At 48.1% G+C, this 15,632-nt stretch overlaps 1 protein-coding gene across 1 annotated transcript in view; it reads right to left on the bottom strand.

Moving 5' to 3' along the window:
* The window catches only part of MYO18B (myosin XVIIIB), a 240,850-nt gene that overhangs the window by 99,846 nt on the left and 125,372 nt on the right, over window positions 1–15,632 (bottom strand). The window contains 2 exon segments of the mRNA XM_049619573.1: window positions 7,045–7,149; window positions 11,621–11,731. Coding sequence (XP_049475530.1) covers window positions 7,045–7,149; window positions 11,621–11,731 — 216 coding nt within the window.

Raw genomic sequence — 15,632 nt, 5'->3', positions numbered from 1 at the left:
AGCCGAATGCCTAATAAGCTGTGCCCAAAGCTGCCATCACAGCCTGTAAGGATCCAAAGTCACTATGTCTCGTGGTCGGCACCAAAGCCATCAATATGGCCTCTCCCCACCTTGTAAGAGCCTACAGGTCAGGGGAGGCCCTCTGGTGACAGAAGTGAGGACAGCAGTTTCCCTGCAGGGGCAGGGACTAGATAGGGCAGAACTCGGGAGCCCCTTAATGCTATTCATGTGGGTGGTACTTCTCTGAGTTTATGAAAATGCATTGAGCTGTACGGGAGGGGTCCGGTATGCTTCTCTGCCTATATGTTATGCTTCAGTAAATGGTGCTTAATATAGCTGTGCTGTTTTTGGAGATCTAAGTCAAGTTTTGCTGTCCCTCGAGCTGGTCCCCTCTGCCACATTAAGGCATGAGGTCATTTTCTGCAGAAAGTTGTTACCCAAGAAGTGAGCACGTTCCTTTCCCCAAATCCCTGAACTTGTAGGCCCTCTGAGCGGGCAGCTGTCCAGTGGCCCCTGCAGAAGCCACGTTCCTGGACTCAGCACCAGGAGGGTGACAGCTCCCAGCGGCCAACAAACGGAGAGAGGCACAGGGTTCCCCAGAGGACCGGCATGAAACAGCGACAGTCCACAGTCTCACCTACAAACAGCGCCTACTGGAAAAACACTAGGGGAGCACCTCTGAAACTCTGGAAGAAACTAACAGCCCCTTGGGGTGCCTGGGTGGCTCCGTCGGTTAAGCCTCCGACTCTTGGTTTCGGCTCATGGTTCATGAGTTCAAGCCCCACGCTGAGCTCTGCACTGCCTGTGGAGAGCCTGCTTGGGATTCTCTTTCTCCCTCTCTCTCTCTGCCCCTCCCCCACTCATGCTTTGTCTGTCTGTCTGTCTCTCTCTCTCTCTCTCTCAAAATAAATAATTAAAAAAAAAAAAAAAAGAAACTAACAGCTCCCTTCTCGGACTCTCCAGAGACCAGCGGAAAGAACACAGCACCATCTATCAGATGGGGAGTTTTCAAGAAAACGGGGTGTAGGTGTGTTTCTACCCACCTGGATACCTGTGCCTCTCAACAACCATTTCCTGGATGCTCAGAATGCCCCAGAATAATCTAGAAAGAAGGTGGGGTTGAGAATGGGGTGGCCCCGGTTTTAAACCCTGGCTCGCCATTTGCTGACATTGGGAAGGATGGCTGAATCATACGACCTCTCTGAACCCGAATCTCCTTGTCTGTAAAAATAAGGTGAAAAAAATAATCTCTACCCTCCATGTTGAGATAAGACAAGGATCAGGCATGATAATGGATCAGAAAGCACTTTGCATGCTGTCAAGTGCTTTACAAATATAAAGAATTATGAGTATTGTCTGATGACCTAGAATGCACTCCTCTAGATTACGCATTACTATTTCTTGGCAACTAGCTTTGAATTCTTTGAAAAATGAGTTGGTTCTTCGAATATAGCCTCTTCGTTCTCAGATGTATTACTTTGTTAAGTTTGAAATGCTAGTCTAATGTGTGTGTGTGTGTGTGTGTGTGTGTGTGTGTGTGTGTATGTTATATAATCTCACCTGCTGAGCTGAGATCAGGACGGGGCATTGTGCCAGGCCCTTTGTCACATGTTATTGCATCTAACTCCTGTGACAATCTCTTAAAAATAGATGTTATTATTATTGCCTTTATAAAATGCAGTAATAGCTTAGGTTTAAAGGGAGCTTTCTAAGTGTCAGACCCGGTTCGAAACCCTTTAGGGAAATTAACACGTTTGGTCTTCATGAAGCATCTATGAGGTATGTAGTATTAGGAGTCCCATTTGACAGATGATGAAGCTGATGCCTACAGAGGGGGAAGTAACCAGCCCAAGGTCACACAGCTATGAAATGGAAGTTTGGATAGGAATCCAGCTGTCCTGGCTGGTCCAGAAAGGGGTAATTGTAGGGAAATGTACGATACAAGAGATGTGTTCTGCTTTTTAAGTTAAGGGAAAGCGTGCTTGGGAGGAGCATTGCCCAGCTCAGGCTGGGAGGGGATCCGCAAGAGTCTTAGGTAAGTGGGAGCCAGGTGAGCTGTGGGAAGGACATTTCAGGAAGAAGCCATGCCATGAGCAAAGACAGAGAGCTGAGAAAGTCTTGTATATCTGGTTCTGAGTGATTAGCATGAGGGTGTAAAACACGGAGGTGGGGCAGGGGGCCTGGGGCCAGCTCATGTCTTGTGAGCAGTGGGGACTCTTTAAGTATGTACCGTCTCGGAAAAATGGAGGTACAGTGGGTGAAACTGACATGGAGAGAGTAGTGCTCTCCCCAAGGTCACGGAGTGGCTGTGCAGGACCCTGGGCAGCTCACTATTAGAATGCAAGTCTCTAACCACTGCACGGCAGAGCCTAAGGGAACCTGAGTCCTGAATCACTAACTCAAGCCCAGGTTCATCACCATGATTGCATTCAAGCAGCATATTAGCATCTTTCTTATTTCTATGTCTGTTCTTGATCTTTATACATCCCCAGAGTATAAAGAGCATTCATTTGCCTGTGGAGCAGGTTGGCGTCAGGGACACTCCCTAATGTTGGCGCTGACCACGGCTCAGAGTCTATCAACTTACTGAAGACCCTGAAAATGCGACCACCCCATCTCCTTTGCAGAGGGGTCTTTGCAAACAAAACTCACAACAAAATCTCAGACCAAGTCACCTTCCTCTTCATAATGAATCGTTACAAGAGAGGAGGGCAAGAGAGAGAGAGAGAGAGAAAGCTCATTAGGTTAATGGGAAATAAATGTCATTCAGCAAGTTTGCATTCTGTAGCACAAAGATTCAAATTTGGATAAAGCTGGTGAATAATTAACCAATAAATCTAAATGATGTTTAGTGTTGTTTTGGGAAACTATATTCAAACCTCAACTGTTTCAACATTTATCATAACGCCAAATTGTCTGGGGCTGTTGTTAAATGTCTGTTGTCGGGACACCTGGGTGGCTCAGTCGGTTAAGCATTCGACTTCGGCTCAGGTCATGGTCTCACAGTTCGTGAGTTCGAGCCCCGCATCGGGCTCTCTGCTGTCAGCGCAGAGCCCAATTCAGATCCTCTGTCCCCCTCTCTCTCTACCCCTCCCCTGCTCACTCTTTCTCTCTCTCAAAAATAAATAAACATTTAAAAAGAATGTCTGTTGACAAAGATCCCTGAGTCCTTTAAAAATGCAATCTGGAAATGCCATTGGGGATAATCAAGTCACTTTACAGAAGGGGAAATTGAGACTAAGAGAGAGAATGAATAACATTCTAAAAAAAATCAATATGGTCAACAAAAGTATGATTCTAATTAACCGGATATTTATCATTTTTTTGGACCTTCATCATTTTTAACTTTTTAAAAAAAAATTTTTTTTAACATTTATTTATTTTTGAGACACAGAGAGACAGAGCATGAACAGGGGAGGGTCAGAGAGAGGGAGACACAGAATCTGAAACAGGCTCCAGGCTCTGAGCTGTCAGCACAGAGCCCAACGCAGGGCTTGAACTCACAGCCCTCACGGACCGCGAGATCATGACCTGAGCTGAAGTCGGCCGCTTAACCGACTGAGCCACCCAGGCGCCCCAAACTTTTTTAATGTTAATGTATTTTTGAGAGAGAGAGAGAGAGAGAGAGAGAGAGAGGGCATGAGCGGGGGAGGGGCAGAGAAAGAGGGGGACATAGAATCTGAAGCAGGCTCTAGGCTCTGAGCTGTCAGCACAGAGCCTGATGCAGGGCTCGAACTCATAAGCTCTGAGATCATGACCTGAGCTGAAGTTGGATGCTTGACTGACTGAGCCACCCAGGCACCCCTGGACCTTAATCATTTTTAAGCAGTATAGCACTAGGTTTCAAAAATACAGGGCTTTCAAATAATATGGATCCCATTTCAAACCCACTTAGGCCACTAACAAGCTATATGATCTTGGGAAATTTCCTTTAGCTTTTAAGCCTCACTTCTATCATTTATAAGAAGGAACTAATAATACCTATCCCACAGCATTGTTGTAAAAATCAAATACCGTATATTAGAAAAAATTATGACTAGTTATCTACCACAAGAATAGAAATATGGTTTGTAGCTTTAGAACAAACATTAGAACAAAAGGGATCATAGAAAACATTACCAATGTATCCAAGAGCAGGAAAAGAATATAAGAAGAAGCAAAGAGGGGCACCTGGGTGGCTCAGTCGGTTAAACATCCGACTTCAGCTCAGGTCATGATCTCATGGTTCAGGAGTTAAAACACCATGTCAGGCTCTGTCCTGCCAGCTCAGAGCCTGGACCCTGCTTTGGATTCTGTGTCTCCCTCTCTCTCTGCCCTCCCCCACTCTGCCCTGCCTCTCTCTCTCTCTCTCTCTCTCTCTCTCTCTCTCAAAAATAAACAGACATTTAAAAATTTTTTTCAAAAAGGAAGAAGCAATGAAGGGGACAAAAAGCCAACAAATGTTAAACACAAAATAGGAGAATAGAAGTAACTTCATATATATTAGTTATTCCAATAGATGTAAATGAATTAGATTCTCGTATAAAAAGTTCGAGACTAAAAACACTGAAAACAAAACACATTCACATACACATTTGGAAAGGGTGAACCTGAAGGGATGAAAAAAAAAGGTCTTGCAGGCTAACTAAAAGAAATCAAGCAAAATAACATAAGGCAAAACCCATTCATTGAGGAAAGAGGGACCATTTAATAATCAAAACAATCTGCTAAGGAAAGAAAACAATGATAAGCTGAGATGCACCTAAAAACGTAATCTCAAAATATATGCATACCCTGGAGAAACTCTTGCCCACGTGCACAGCAAGACAGATATAAGACTAGGCACTGAAGTTTTGTGTCTTTGTATGAAAACAACTACATACCCACCATCAGAAGAATAGAATTAAAAATAAAAAGAATATGGGGTAGCAGTTAAGATAAATGAATTAGAGCTACATGGATCATCATAGACTGATCTCATAAAAGAAGGCAACAAAGTAAAATGCAAAATCATATGTACTGTGTGTGGTTAACTTTTTTAAAAAATTTTAATGTCTATTTATTACTGAGAGAGAGAGAGAGAGAGAGAGAGAGAGAGAATGAGCAGGGGAGGGGCAGAGAAAGAGGGAGACACAGATTCTGAAGCAGGCTCCAGGCTCTGAGCTGGCAGCACAGAGCCCGACATGGGGCTCGAACCCACGAATCACAAGATCATGACCTGAGCCAACTGAGCCACCCAGGTGCCCTTGTGGTTAAGTTTAAATACACATACAGTGGAATTCTACATTCCAGCCTCAGGATGATGGTTTCCTCTGGGAGGCAAGGAAGAAGGAAGGTGGGAGGGGCGGGACTTTGGGAATGGAAACCAAGGGGCCACCAGCTATTTTTGGCGTGGGTTTCCTGTCCTTAAAAATATCTGAATGTAATACAGCAAAATTTTAATTTATGTGAACCGTGGGTGCTTGGTGCATGAGCCTGAATTCTATTATTCATTCTACTTTTTTCCACGTGTTTGGCAAGTGTCTTAATAAAACATTAAAGATTACCAAATGTGATCATTTATTTAGAGGTCCCAGCGTGGTGACTCACACAAAATTAGCATTTTATTCATCTCAAATCACCTTCCCTTTGCACAGAAAATGTTTCATTTCAGCAATATCTATAAAAATCTTTCCTTCCTGGTTTACCTACTTTGTTAGCGCCAGTGGACCCTGCTGAATAGAACGCCGCCTTCTCCCAGTGATTTCCCACTCTCATTCTAGAATCAAATACTGGGCTGGGCACTCTGGCACTAATGCTAATGAAAGAGTAACCCCGATGGCTCTGCACTCAATGGCCCCAGTTTGCTCGGCTGAGAAACTAGAAAATGCAGAGAAGGACGATGATGACGCTTTCCTGTTGCCTCCTTCAGCTCCCCACCCAGATGCTCAATGCTATGGTGATCCTGCGCTAGGATTCACTCATTTAATCAATTTTTTAAAAATACCCAACGAGCTCCTATTTGTCTAAGACCTGGATGCCCTAGGGGGGCATTTGGAGACCGGCCCGCATTCCTTCGTGAACAGAAAGGGAAACTCTGGTGATTGACGGCGAGAGCATCGCTAATTAAAAGGCAATGAATGCGTATTAAGCAAATCCATTAAAACCCACTCCTGTGATACTTTCAAAGACATCATAGAAGCCACAGGCTTCCCCCTCCAATGCTGAGGTTTCACGCAGCAGCGGTACAGACAGGAAGATGCTTTCCAGCTGGGAAATCAGGGAGCTGGTGCAGGGCCCTGCCTGCTTTGTTTACAGCTGTGGTTTTCCGACTTGGTGCTCAAGGGACATTTGGTAAGGTGTATAGACATTTCCGGTTGTCACAAGGGAGGGGGGATGGGAGGCTGCCGTCGTTCAGCCAGTGGAGGCCAAGGGATGCTGTTCCACATCCTACGACGCGCGAGACAGCCTCACCTGCGACAAAGGCTCATGTGGCTTGAAACGTCCACAGCACCACAGCCGAGAACCTTGATGTCCAACCGTGGCAACATGCGCACAAGGCTCTGCCTTCCAGTAGCGGTTAATCAGCTCACCCAAAGCCAGGCAGACAGAAGTGGCCCAGCTAGGGTTTAAAGCTACATTTGCCCGACTTGGAGCCTGCCACCTCTGGCAAAAGTCTCGTCTTCACGAGGCCGGTTATGAACACAGTGACCGTTCTCATTCACCCCACTGAAGCAAGGCCTGCCTCCCCCGTCTCCCCGACAGCCTGCTGAAGGCAAGGCCACCTCGTCTGTCACTTCTGGCCAGGCCCACTCCATGTATTCTCATGGTTCTTCCAAGAACTCTGCTGCGTGTGGACCCCAGAAGCTGTCCTTTGAAAAGTCGGTGAGTGTGGACAGGGCCTGAACTGATGGGCAAGAGGGCGCTTGGGAGGATCGGGGGAGGCTGGCTGAAATGACTAGGGTCTGGCTTTTCCTGAAGACTACTGAGCTGTCCTTGCCCCTGAATCCACCTCTCTAATAGGGCCTGGAGGGCAGGGAATGTGTTCCCTCAAACACGTTTTGTTTGCGGGTGTTTCCCCCTTACCTGATCGCAGAGGTTTCCAATCAAGCCTTCCAAATCCTGCTTCTCGTGAAGGGCTATCTGCTTCTCCTCGTATTCTTGTTCCAGCTGCATTTCCAGCTGGCGGAGCTGTGGACACAAAGGGCGGATACACACATGGGATAAATGAGCTCCATCCAGACCAAGCTCACGAGGCAGGGACCCCCACCCGGAGGAGGGGAGGAATGTGAAGTGCACGGCCGCCGTCCGGCTCCACAAAGGCTGCCCTGGCCATCAGGAGGGCACGTCCCTGTCAGAGAACCCAGGAGCCTAGAAGCTTGGGAGCCTGACAGTTATGGGGCGAGCTGGCCGCTTATGGGAAACCCCCTGCCACTTGATGTGAAGCCCCTACCCCCAGTTCCCTGCCCACTCCTTAACAGGTGCTTCCTCCTATGCCATGCCCTTGCTCGAATGTTTGCAGATCTCGGCATTCGGACTTTTAAGGCCTCTGCACAACATTATGTCTGATGTGTTGAAATGTATCCACCTTCTTTATCAAATAGGCTGGGAATCCGTTCTTGTAAAAAGAAGTCTGGACTACAAGTTCGTGTCTCTCCAAACTTCCTATGTTGAAATCCTAACGCCCTGGTGCAGTACTCGTTGAAGACGTGGCCTTTGGGAGATAATTAGGTTTAGACCAAGGTCATGAAGGCGGAGCCCCCATGCTGGGATTAGTGCCCTTTATAAGGAAAGACAGCAGAGGGGTGCCTGGCTGGCTCAGTCGGTTAAGCGTCTGACTTCAGCTCAGGTCATGATCTCACAGCTCGCGAGTTCGAGCCCCGAGTCGGCTCTCTGCTGTCAGCTCAGAGCCCACTTTGGATCCTCTGTCCCCCTCTCACTGTCCCTCCCCCGCTAGTGCATGCGTGCTCTCTCTCAAAACTAAATAAATAAACATTAAAAAAATAAGAAGAGACAGCAGAGAGCCTGCTTCCTCTTCCTCCACCGCGTGAGGACACAGCAAGACCGTTGTCCCATTGTCCGAAAACCCGGAAGAGGGTCCTCCCCCAACGCCCAATCTGCTGGCACCTTGATCTTGGACTTCCCAACCTCCAGAACCGTGACAAGTAAATCTTGTTGTCAGCCCGAGGTCTACGGTATTCTGTTATAGTAGTGCAAATGGACTAAGACATCTGGCTGCAAGCAACTCATTCAATTTACAGTTGGCTCTGACTTCTCTAACCCCCCCGCAAAGGCAGGTGCTCCCCGCCGAAGTGAATACCCCACGGCAACCACTTTGCACACCTTTCCTACCAGCCTCTCTCCTACATGTCTCACCCTTCCCTTCGTCCTTCCTTTCCGTGCTATCAGTGACCCTACCTCACAGCTGGGTAAACTGAGTCAGAGAGAAGTTGTGAGGCACATGCTCCTAAGTCAGTTGCTGCTGAGAGCAGTTAGTGTTCTGTCTTCTGGCCCCAGTTTTTCTGCCACCCCAGACAGCCATCAGCTTTCCCACGTGGGTCGCTAAAACGATTGATTTCCTGCCACGGTGAGAGACACAGAGCAGGCCCTAGACGTGAAGTCCATGTGAGTGCCTGTCATAAGGATAAAAACACCTTTCTCTGACCTCACCCTCTCCCTTCATAAATCTATCCATGGAAAAGCCTCAGGAGGGTCTGGGTCACATCTCCGTCTCACTGGGGCCCTGGGTCAGAGCACCCGTGATGCTTTGCGACACTTTTAGAATGCGCCAGAAATTGTGCAACCTTCACCTGAGGGCGCGTGGGAAGGGACTGAGGGTTTCCATCTCCTGACCCACGGAGGGGAAAAAGCACTGATTGATGGTCACTTATGTAGAAAGCAAGTTCATTTCAGAACTTTCTTTTAACAGTGAGAGAAACAAGGCACTCTGTTTGTGTCTGCTGGTAGAGGGAAGACAGGCAAAGCTAAAACTCATTTTGAGAAATTCATATTTGAAAAATACACAAAAGAGGGGCGCCAGGGTGGCTCAGTCTGTTGGGCCTCCAACTTTGGCTCAGGTCATGATCTCGCAACCCGTGGGTTCGAGCTCCTGCATCAGGCTGTGTGGTGACAGCTCAGAGCCTGGAGCCTGCTTCTGATTCCGTGTCTCTCTCTGCCCCTCCCCTACCTGTGCTCTGTATCTCTCTCTCTCTCTCTCTCTCAAGAATAAATAAGCATTAAATTTTTTTAAATTTTAATAAAAAATAAAGAAAAAAGAAAAATACACAAAATAGTAAGAACTATATATCAAGCAAGGCCAAGTTTCCTGGAGTGTGCTCTGTAGGATGCTTCCCCTTGGCGTTCACAAGTGTGATGGGTATGTAGGTGGAGGACTGAGGAAAGTCCACGCCAGAATCACTGAGTGTATCATTTCTTCAGTGCAAGCCTTATCAGAGCCTTTGGCAAGTTTGTGTGCAGGAAGCTCTAATGGAGGCAGCAGCATTGCCCAAGGCTACCTTCTATCAATGCTTCCTAAAATGGCCTTCCAAGGTCCAAATGTTTGCAAAAGAAAAAAAAAATTCAAATCTAGTATTTTGGTTAAGAGACTGGGCTTTGGCATGAGACAGGTCCTAGCTTGGCTACTTCCCGGCTGGGTAACTTTGGGCAATGCTACTTCACCTTCGTGAACTCTGGTTTCCTCATCTGCAAACCAGGACAATCGATGTTACAGAGCCCTTCAGAGGGGCAAAGAAGTGGGGCATAAAGAACCCAGCCTGGTGTGTGGCACCCACTGGGGGTTCAAAGACTCCCATCCGTTTCTCCCAGATATGTGGATCATGGAAAAGGAGGAAAAACTGGTCCCTCAATGCGAACCCCCAGCACTTTCCAGTTTACAGGGTGCTTCTCATTCTTTTCTCTCTTCTTCACAAGAGCACAGGAAGGTAGAACATTTTCTATCGTTGCTCCGATTTTACAGATGAGAAAACTGAGTCTCAGGGAGGTTATGGGACATCGAGGTCCGGAGGAGTCCAAAATCATTGGACTCTTTCCAGCCCTGGGGAGTTCGGGAAGGAATGCACTTGGCTCCTCGAGATGTGAACCCCCAGAGGGACTGAGCTTTCACGAGACCCACAAAAAACGTATTTGGAGACAAAGACAGGCAACAGATACAGTAACATCACCCACTGGGGGTGAAGAATGGGCTCAGTTCTCAAACACCCCCCTGGAGTAAGGTCAGGGCACCACGGCGGTCAGATCCGCCCGAGGATGTGCTCAGCTAGCCTCCCGTCTCCTGCCAAAGCTCTGCCAATCACCGAGGCGCCCTTCAGCCCTGCCCAGGGCGATGCTCTTAGCTGTGAGCTCTGTGGGATGCCAAGTCCCCACCCCCTGCTTCTCTTGGATGGATTAATCACACAGTGACGCTTCCTAGCAAGGTTACAGGGTTTCTCCAATGCCCCACACTCGGTAGTTGATGACGTTGGGACTTGACCCAAGCCTCCATGACTCCGAGGAAAGCAGCGACATTGGCTTTCTTGTGCGTCTTATAAACTGGCCTTGAGTGACCAGCGCCGGATACAGAGCAAGGAGTCAAGGAATAGCGTGGATTTTAGTGGTAGTTGAAGCTTTTAAATCACTTTCCTAAGACGGCACAGTTGTTAAGGTGGAAAAGCAAAGATCCGGACAAAGAGTCTGCAAATTCCAACACCCAGACCCTCAAGCCCTACAGTCTGGAGGTCTCCGTAGACAGACCGCCCTGGGAGCTAATAGCAGGAGTCAGTTTTAGGAAATGCTCCTCAGCCCTTTCTTGGAGAGTCAAATGTACACAAAGCCGTGAAAGATCTGCAAGGGTCCCGCAGCGAGAAAACCTATTAACTGAGCCATGCCCCACAGCTTTCCAGCCACTCCACTGAAAGGACTCCTCTTACATTCACGTCAGTCAATGCATCTGTAAGGGTGTATATCTCAGCACTGGTTATAATAACAGAAGATCTGAAAATCCTGAATGCCCAGCCACAGGAGGCTTGTTGAACAAATTACAGCACGTGCCTAACGTGGACTGCTTTGAAGCTCTTAACTATGTACAGCAGACCGGTATTTACTGACATGGAAAGAGGAAAGAGGCCAAGGACAAAATGCCGAGTGAAAGGCTTCAAGAAAGCACGGCCCCATTCGGGTGAAACGGTATCTCAACAGATATGTTATGTGTGTGTGTCGCATGACAGAGAGATACGAACTGGCTTGTAAAATAGTGGTAATGATAGTTTCTGGATGGTAAGATTTGAAGGGTTTATTGCTTTCTTATCCACTGTTTGAAAGGTCTGCAGGAGCTCGGATGACGCGTTAGGAAATTGTCTGCAAAGGAGACAGCCAGAAAGGATGGTCCCCTTCTTGAAACATGGAAGGCCTTCCCCAAGGCCTAAGCCACATGGAACTGTGGGCTTTAGGCAGAAATCTGGGGGTGATTATGCTTGACAGTTCCAGAGGCTTCTGGAAGCTCCAGAACCATGTTTAAGAGAGGTACTTCTGCTCTAGCAGCCTTGACAGCTAAGGTCTTAGGCGGATACAAAAAGTCAGTCCCCAGGCTCTGGAGTGCACCGCCCCCCCCCCCCCTAAGGAAAATGGCACCCAAGACTAGACCTGCCAGGGCCCAAGGGGCACTTACCCGCTTCTGGCAGGACTGGCGGACATCTTCCAGCTCCTCCTCCTGGTCCTCACGGTCCTTCTGGTGCATCTGTTTCATCCGCTCGATCTCCAGCTCAAACCGCTGGCGGAGCTGGGGACAGCAAGGACAGCACATGAGGGTGACCCACACCAACCATGTCATCTGTGGTACTCCAGCTGCATTCTTCCTTTCTGGGATGCAGGGGTGAGAGTCCAGTAGCCCCCACACAGGTCCCCAGGGAGGTCAGAAATGGTAGATAAATAGCCCACATGCCACCTCTATCCCCTCCTGTGGTCACTACAAACATCATTAATCTGTCAGGCTACTTTCTGCCAAGTTTAGATGGAAGAATGCTTCAGAATCCTTCTTGACAATTGTTTAAGTTTATTTACTTATTTTGAGAGAAAGAGAGAGAAAGCACAAGCAGGGGAAGGGCAGAGAGAGACGGAGACAGAGAATCCTGAGCAGATTCCGCACCGTCGATCCCACACACTGTGAGGTCATGATCTGAGCTGAAATCAAGCGTCAGATGCTTAACCGACTGAGCCACCTAAGAACCCGCTTCTCAACACTTTTAAGATGAGGCAGATGTCATAAAAAAATTTTAAACGGGGGGGGCACCTGGGTGGCTCAGTCGGTTAGGTGTCTGACTTCGGCTCAAGTCATGATCTCAGGGTTCGGGAGTTTGAGCCCCCCACCCTGCTCTGTGCTGACAGCTCGGAGCCTGGAAGCTGCTTCGGATTCTGTGCCTCGCCCTCTTTCTGGCCCTCCCCCACTCATGCTCTCTCTCTCTCAAAAATAAAATAACATAAAAAAGTAAAAAAAAAAAAAATGAAGCATATGTGTCCTCTCTGGAGCAAGCATCCGTGATGGTGTTTTGAATGAGTGGGTAGGTGGGCGGCTGGATGGTAAAACGAGTTTATTTATGAAGGTATGAAAGCCTCCAGAGAGAGATCACTTGCCCAGAATGTCACCTTGGACAATTCACTTTGCCTCTGATCACTCTTCTCTGCGGAAAACAATCACCTTAAAATGCATTATGAGAATTCAGTGAGATGGCCCGCGTAAAGCACCTAGTACATCGCCCGGCGCACGAATCTGACTTTCTCTTCTGAAAACAGAGTGCTCGTTTCGGCAGCACATATACTGAAAACAGAGAGGACTGCCCCCCTCCCTCCTGGAAGACGTAACGAACAGCTGTGTCCCGCGAAGGAGGTGAGTCTTTTCAATAAGAGCCTCCAAAACTTGCTCGCAGCCGACAAAGAGCTGCAGCGCATGATGTCTAAGCTGTATGGTGCTGTCTAGAAGGTTCTAGAATTGGAAGCAGCCGTCACGGGTTCCTGTCGCGGTTCGAGATTTTCCTTTTTTGATCTTTGATCCATGAGGGATTGACCCAAGCCCCTGCTTCTCAAATTCTGTGGTGTGTTAGAATTGAACAATACAATTTGTAAAAAAAAAATTTGCATTTTTAGAGCTTCCCCCTTGACCTACCACAGAATCTCCAGGGTCCAGGCTCCAAGAATCTATACTTTCCAGCTTTCTCTACTGTGGTGGTGAGGCAAAAGGATAGTGTACCACAGAGCCCTTATTACAGCTCCTGGCATAAAGTAAGCTCACATTAAATGTCAACCTCCTTCCTCGCCTCCTTTTAAAATGACAGGTTATGGGGAGATAATCCAAAACGAGGAGCTTAAGCAAGTAAATATAATATTTCCCTTTCTTTTTTTTTCCCCTAGCCTCTTGGACACTCCTGACATCTGCGATACCATTTATGTCAAGCCTATATGAGTGAACATAAAATTCCCCGGGGAAAGTGCTATATTGTAATCCATAAATATCTCCCGGATGTCTACAAGGGCACAACGCCGCGTGGGGTTCTGGGCAAAGCTAAAGACGGATGGAAGTGTTGAGTCAGCCTTGCCTCCTGTGTAGGTTGAGGGTGGCGAATTAGGAAAGTTGCATTAACTTTCGGGTCCCTGCGGTCACAGGAGCACATTTCCGCTGCTGAGCGCCGAGGGGTGCCGGTGACATCTTAAAGAACCGACACAATTTTCCAAAGTGCCCACTTTATTCCTGACGCTGGGTGGCTATGGGAGCTGCGCGATCTTCCATATCCCTTAAAAATCTACACAGACATCCCACCTCCTTCGTGTACCTCCATGGATTCCTAGCTGGAGCTGGGGAAAGCCAGAGGGTTGAAAAGCCTCCCGTTTCGGGGTACAGATGAGGAGACTGAAGTCTAGAGAAAACAGGGAGCTTGCCTAAGGTCATATCGACTGAGCTGCCTTGAGGACCCCATGTGGATGCGACCATACTTCAGCCACAGACCTTTCCTGCCTCTAGGCTTTTGTACTGGCTGTTCCTCCTGCCCGGAACTCTCTCCGTGCCAACTTGCACTCACCCTTCCATAAATGTCACTTCCTCCAGTAAATGCCACTTCCTACAGGAAGTCTTCCCTGATTGTTCCCCCCCCACCCCACCCCAGCTCCCAAGACCAGATCGGCAAGTTAAACTTCCTCTTAACACTCAGCATGACTCCAAACTTCCAGAAGGCAGAGACCACAGCTGTCTTGTTTACAGCTACATCGCATGATGCAAAGTAGGCGCTTGATAAATTCCTGCCGGCTGAGTGAGTGAAAGGACTCTGCTTCCTGAACTGCTTCGGACTCTGTCCCTCCATGCCCACCACAAGCCTGGGCTCCACGCCAAGGGAGTGAGGGTAAGTGAGAAGCAAGGGTAGGCGCCCCGGTGCTCCCTCTCCTTCTTGCCCCCTGAATCACCACTCCTGTTCCTCACTTACCCAGAGCTGCTCAGGGTTCATCTGCTTTACATATTCATGCTATACCTGGGGCGCCTGGGCAGCTCAGCGGCTAAGTGTCCAACTCTTGATTTCAGCTCGGGTCATGATCTCATAGTTCGTGAGTTCAAGCCCCGCATCGGGTTCTGTGCTGACAGCATGGAGCCTGCTTGGGATTCTCCCTCTCTCTCCCTCTCTCTCTGCCCCTCCCTCGCTCTCTCCCCCCCACCCACCGCATCAAAAATAAGTAAATAAACGTTTCAAAAAAGTATATATTCATGCTACCTAGTCACACTTTCTTGAAAAGGGGGTCCCCGACTTATAACCACTTTGAAATCACGGCAGCCTGAGAAATGCCCCAGGAGACATTGCTTCCCAGAGAAGCATCAGGAAACAGCTTTGCTTCCCCCTTGAAAAGCTGGTTTGTTTCTGCCTTGGGATAATAAAGAGCAGGCAGCTCACATTTCCTTTTTTTCTCTGGCCACCAGGAATTTTAGAGCAGGAACCATGAAGGCTGTAAGATCGTATGCTTTGTGGTTCTGTTTATGCATTCGCTGTCCCCCAAACTCCTTAGTGTCTGCTTTAGTGTGTGTTTCTCTGGCTTGGATTGCTTTATTTATAATGTTTCTGTTTTAGGGGTGCCCGGGTGGCTCAGTCGGTTGAGCATCCGACTTCGGCTCAGGCCATGATCTTGGGGTTCATGGGTTCCAGCCCCGCCCCGGGCTCTGCGCTGACAGCTCAGAGCCTGGAGCCTGATTCGGATTCTGTGTCTCCCCCTCTCTCTCTCCCTTCCCCCTGCTCATGCTCTGTCTCTCTCTCTCAAAAATAAATAAACATGAAAAATGTATATAATGTTTCTGTTTTATTATGTAGACATTCTATATGCTGCTTGAATCAATTCCTTTGTGGAATGGGGTGGGCATATCAACAGACAAGCCAACAAATAAAATCCTCATCTGATACCTCACAAAGGGTGCTGGAACTAGATAGAGTATTTGATATTTCTGCCTACTTCCCCTTAGTTACTTTGTGGTTCCCAAAGAGCTAGTGCTCCAATCTTCCTCGAGGCTGTGCACGTAACAGGTGTTCTGGGTGCGACGGAGTCATAGGGCACAGGCCCCAGTTCCCTGGCACCCTCTCTCTCTGTCTCTGAGCCTCAGCTTCCACATCTGTGAAGTGGGGATATACTGACATCTGACCATCTGAGGTTCTGGG

Source organism: Panthera uncia, assembly GCF_023721935.1.
Source record: "Panthera uncia isolate 11264 chromosome D3 unlocalized genomic scaffold, Puncia_PCG_1.0 HiC_scaffold_8, whole genome shotgun sequence".
Taxonomy (NCBI): domain Eukaryota; kingdom Metazoa; phylum Chordata; class Mammalia; order Carnivora; family Felidae; genus Panthera; species Panthera uncia.
This window is presented reverse-complemented; position numbering and strand designations above follow the sequence as displayed.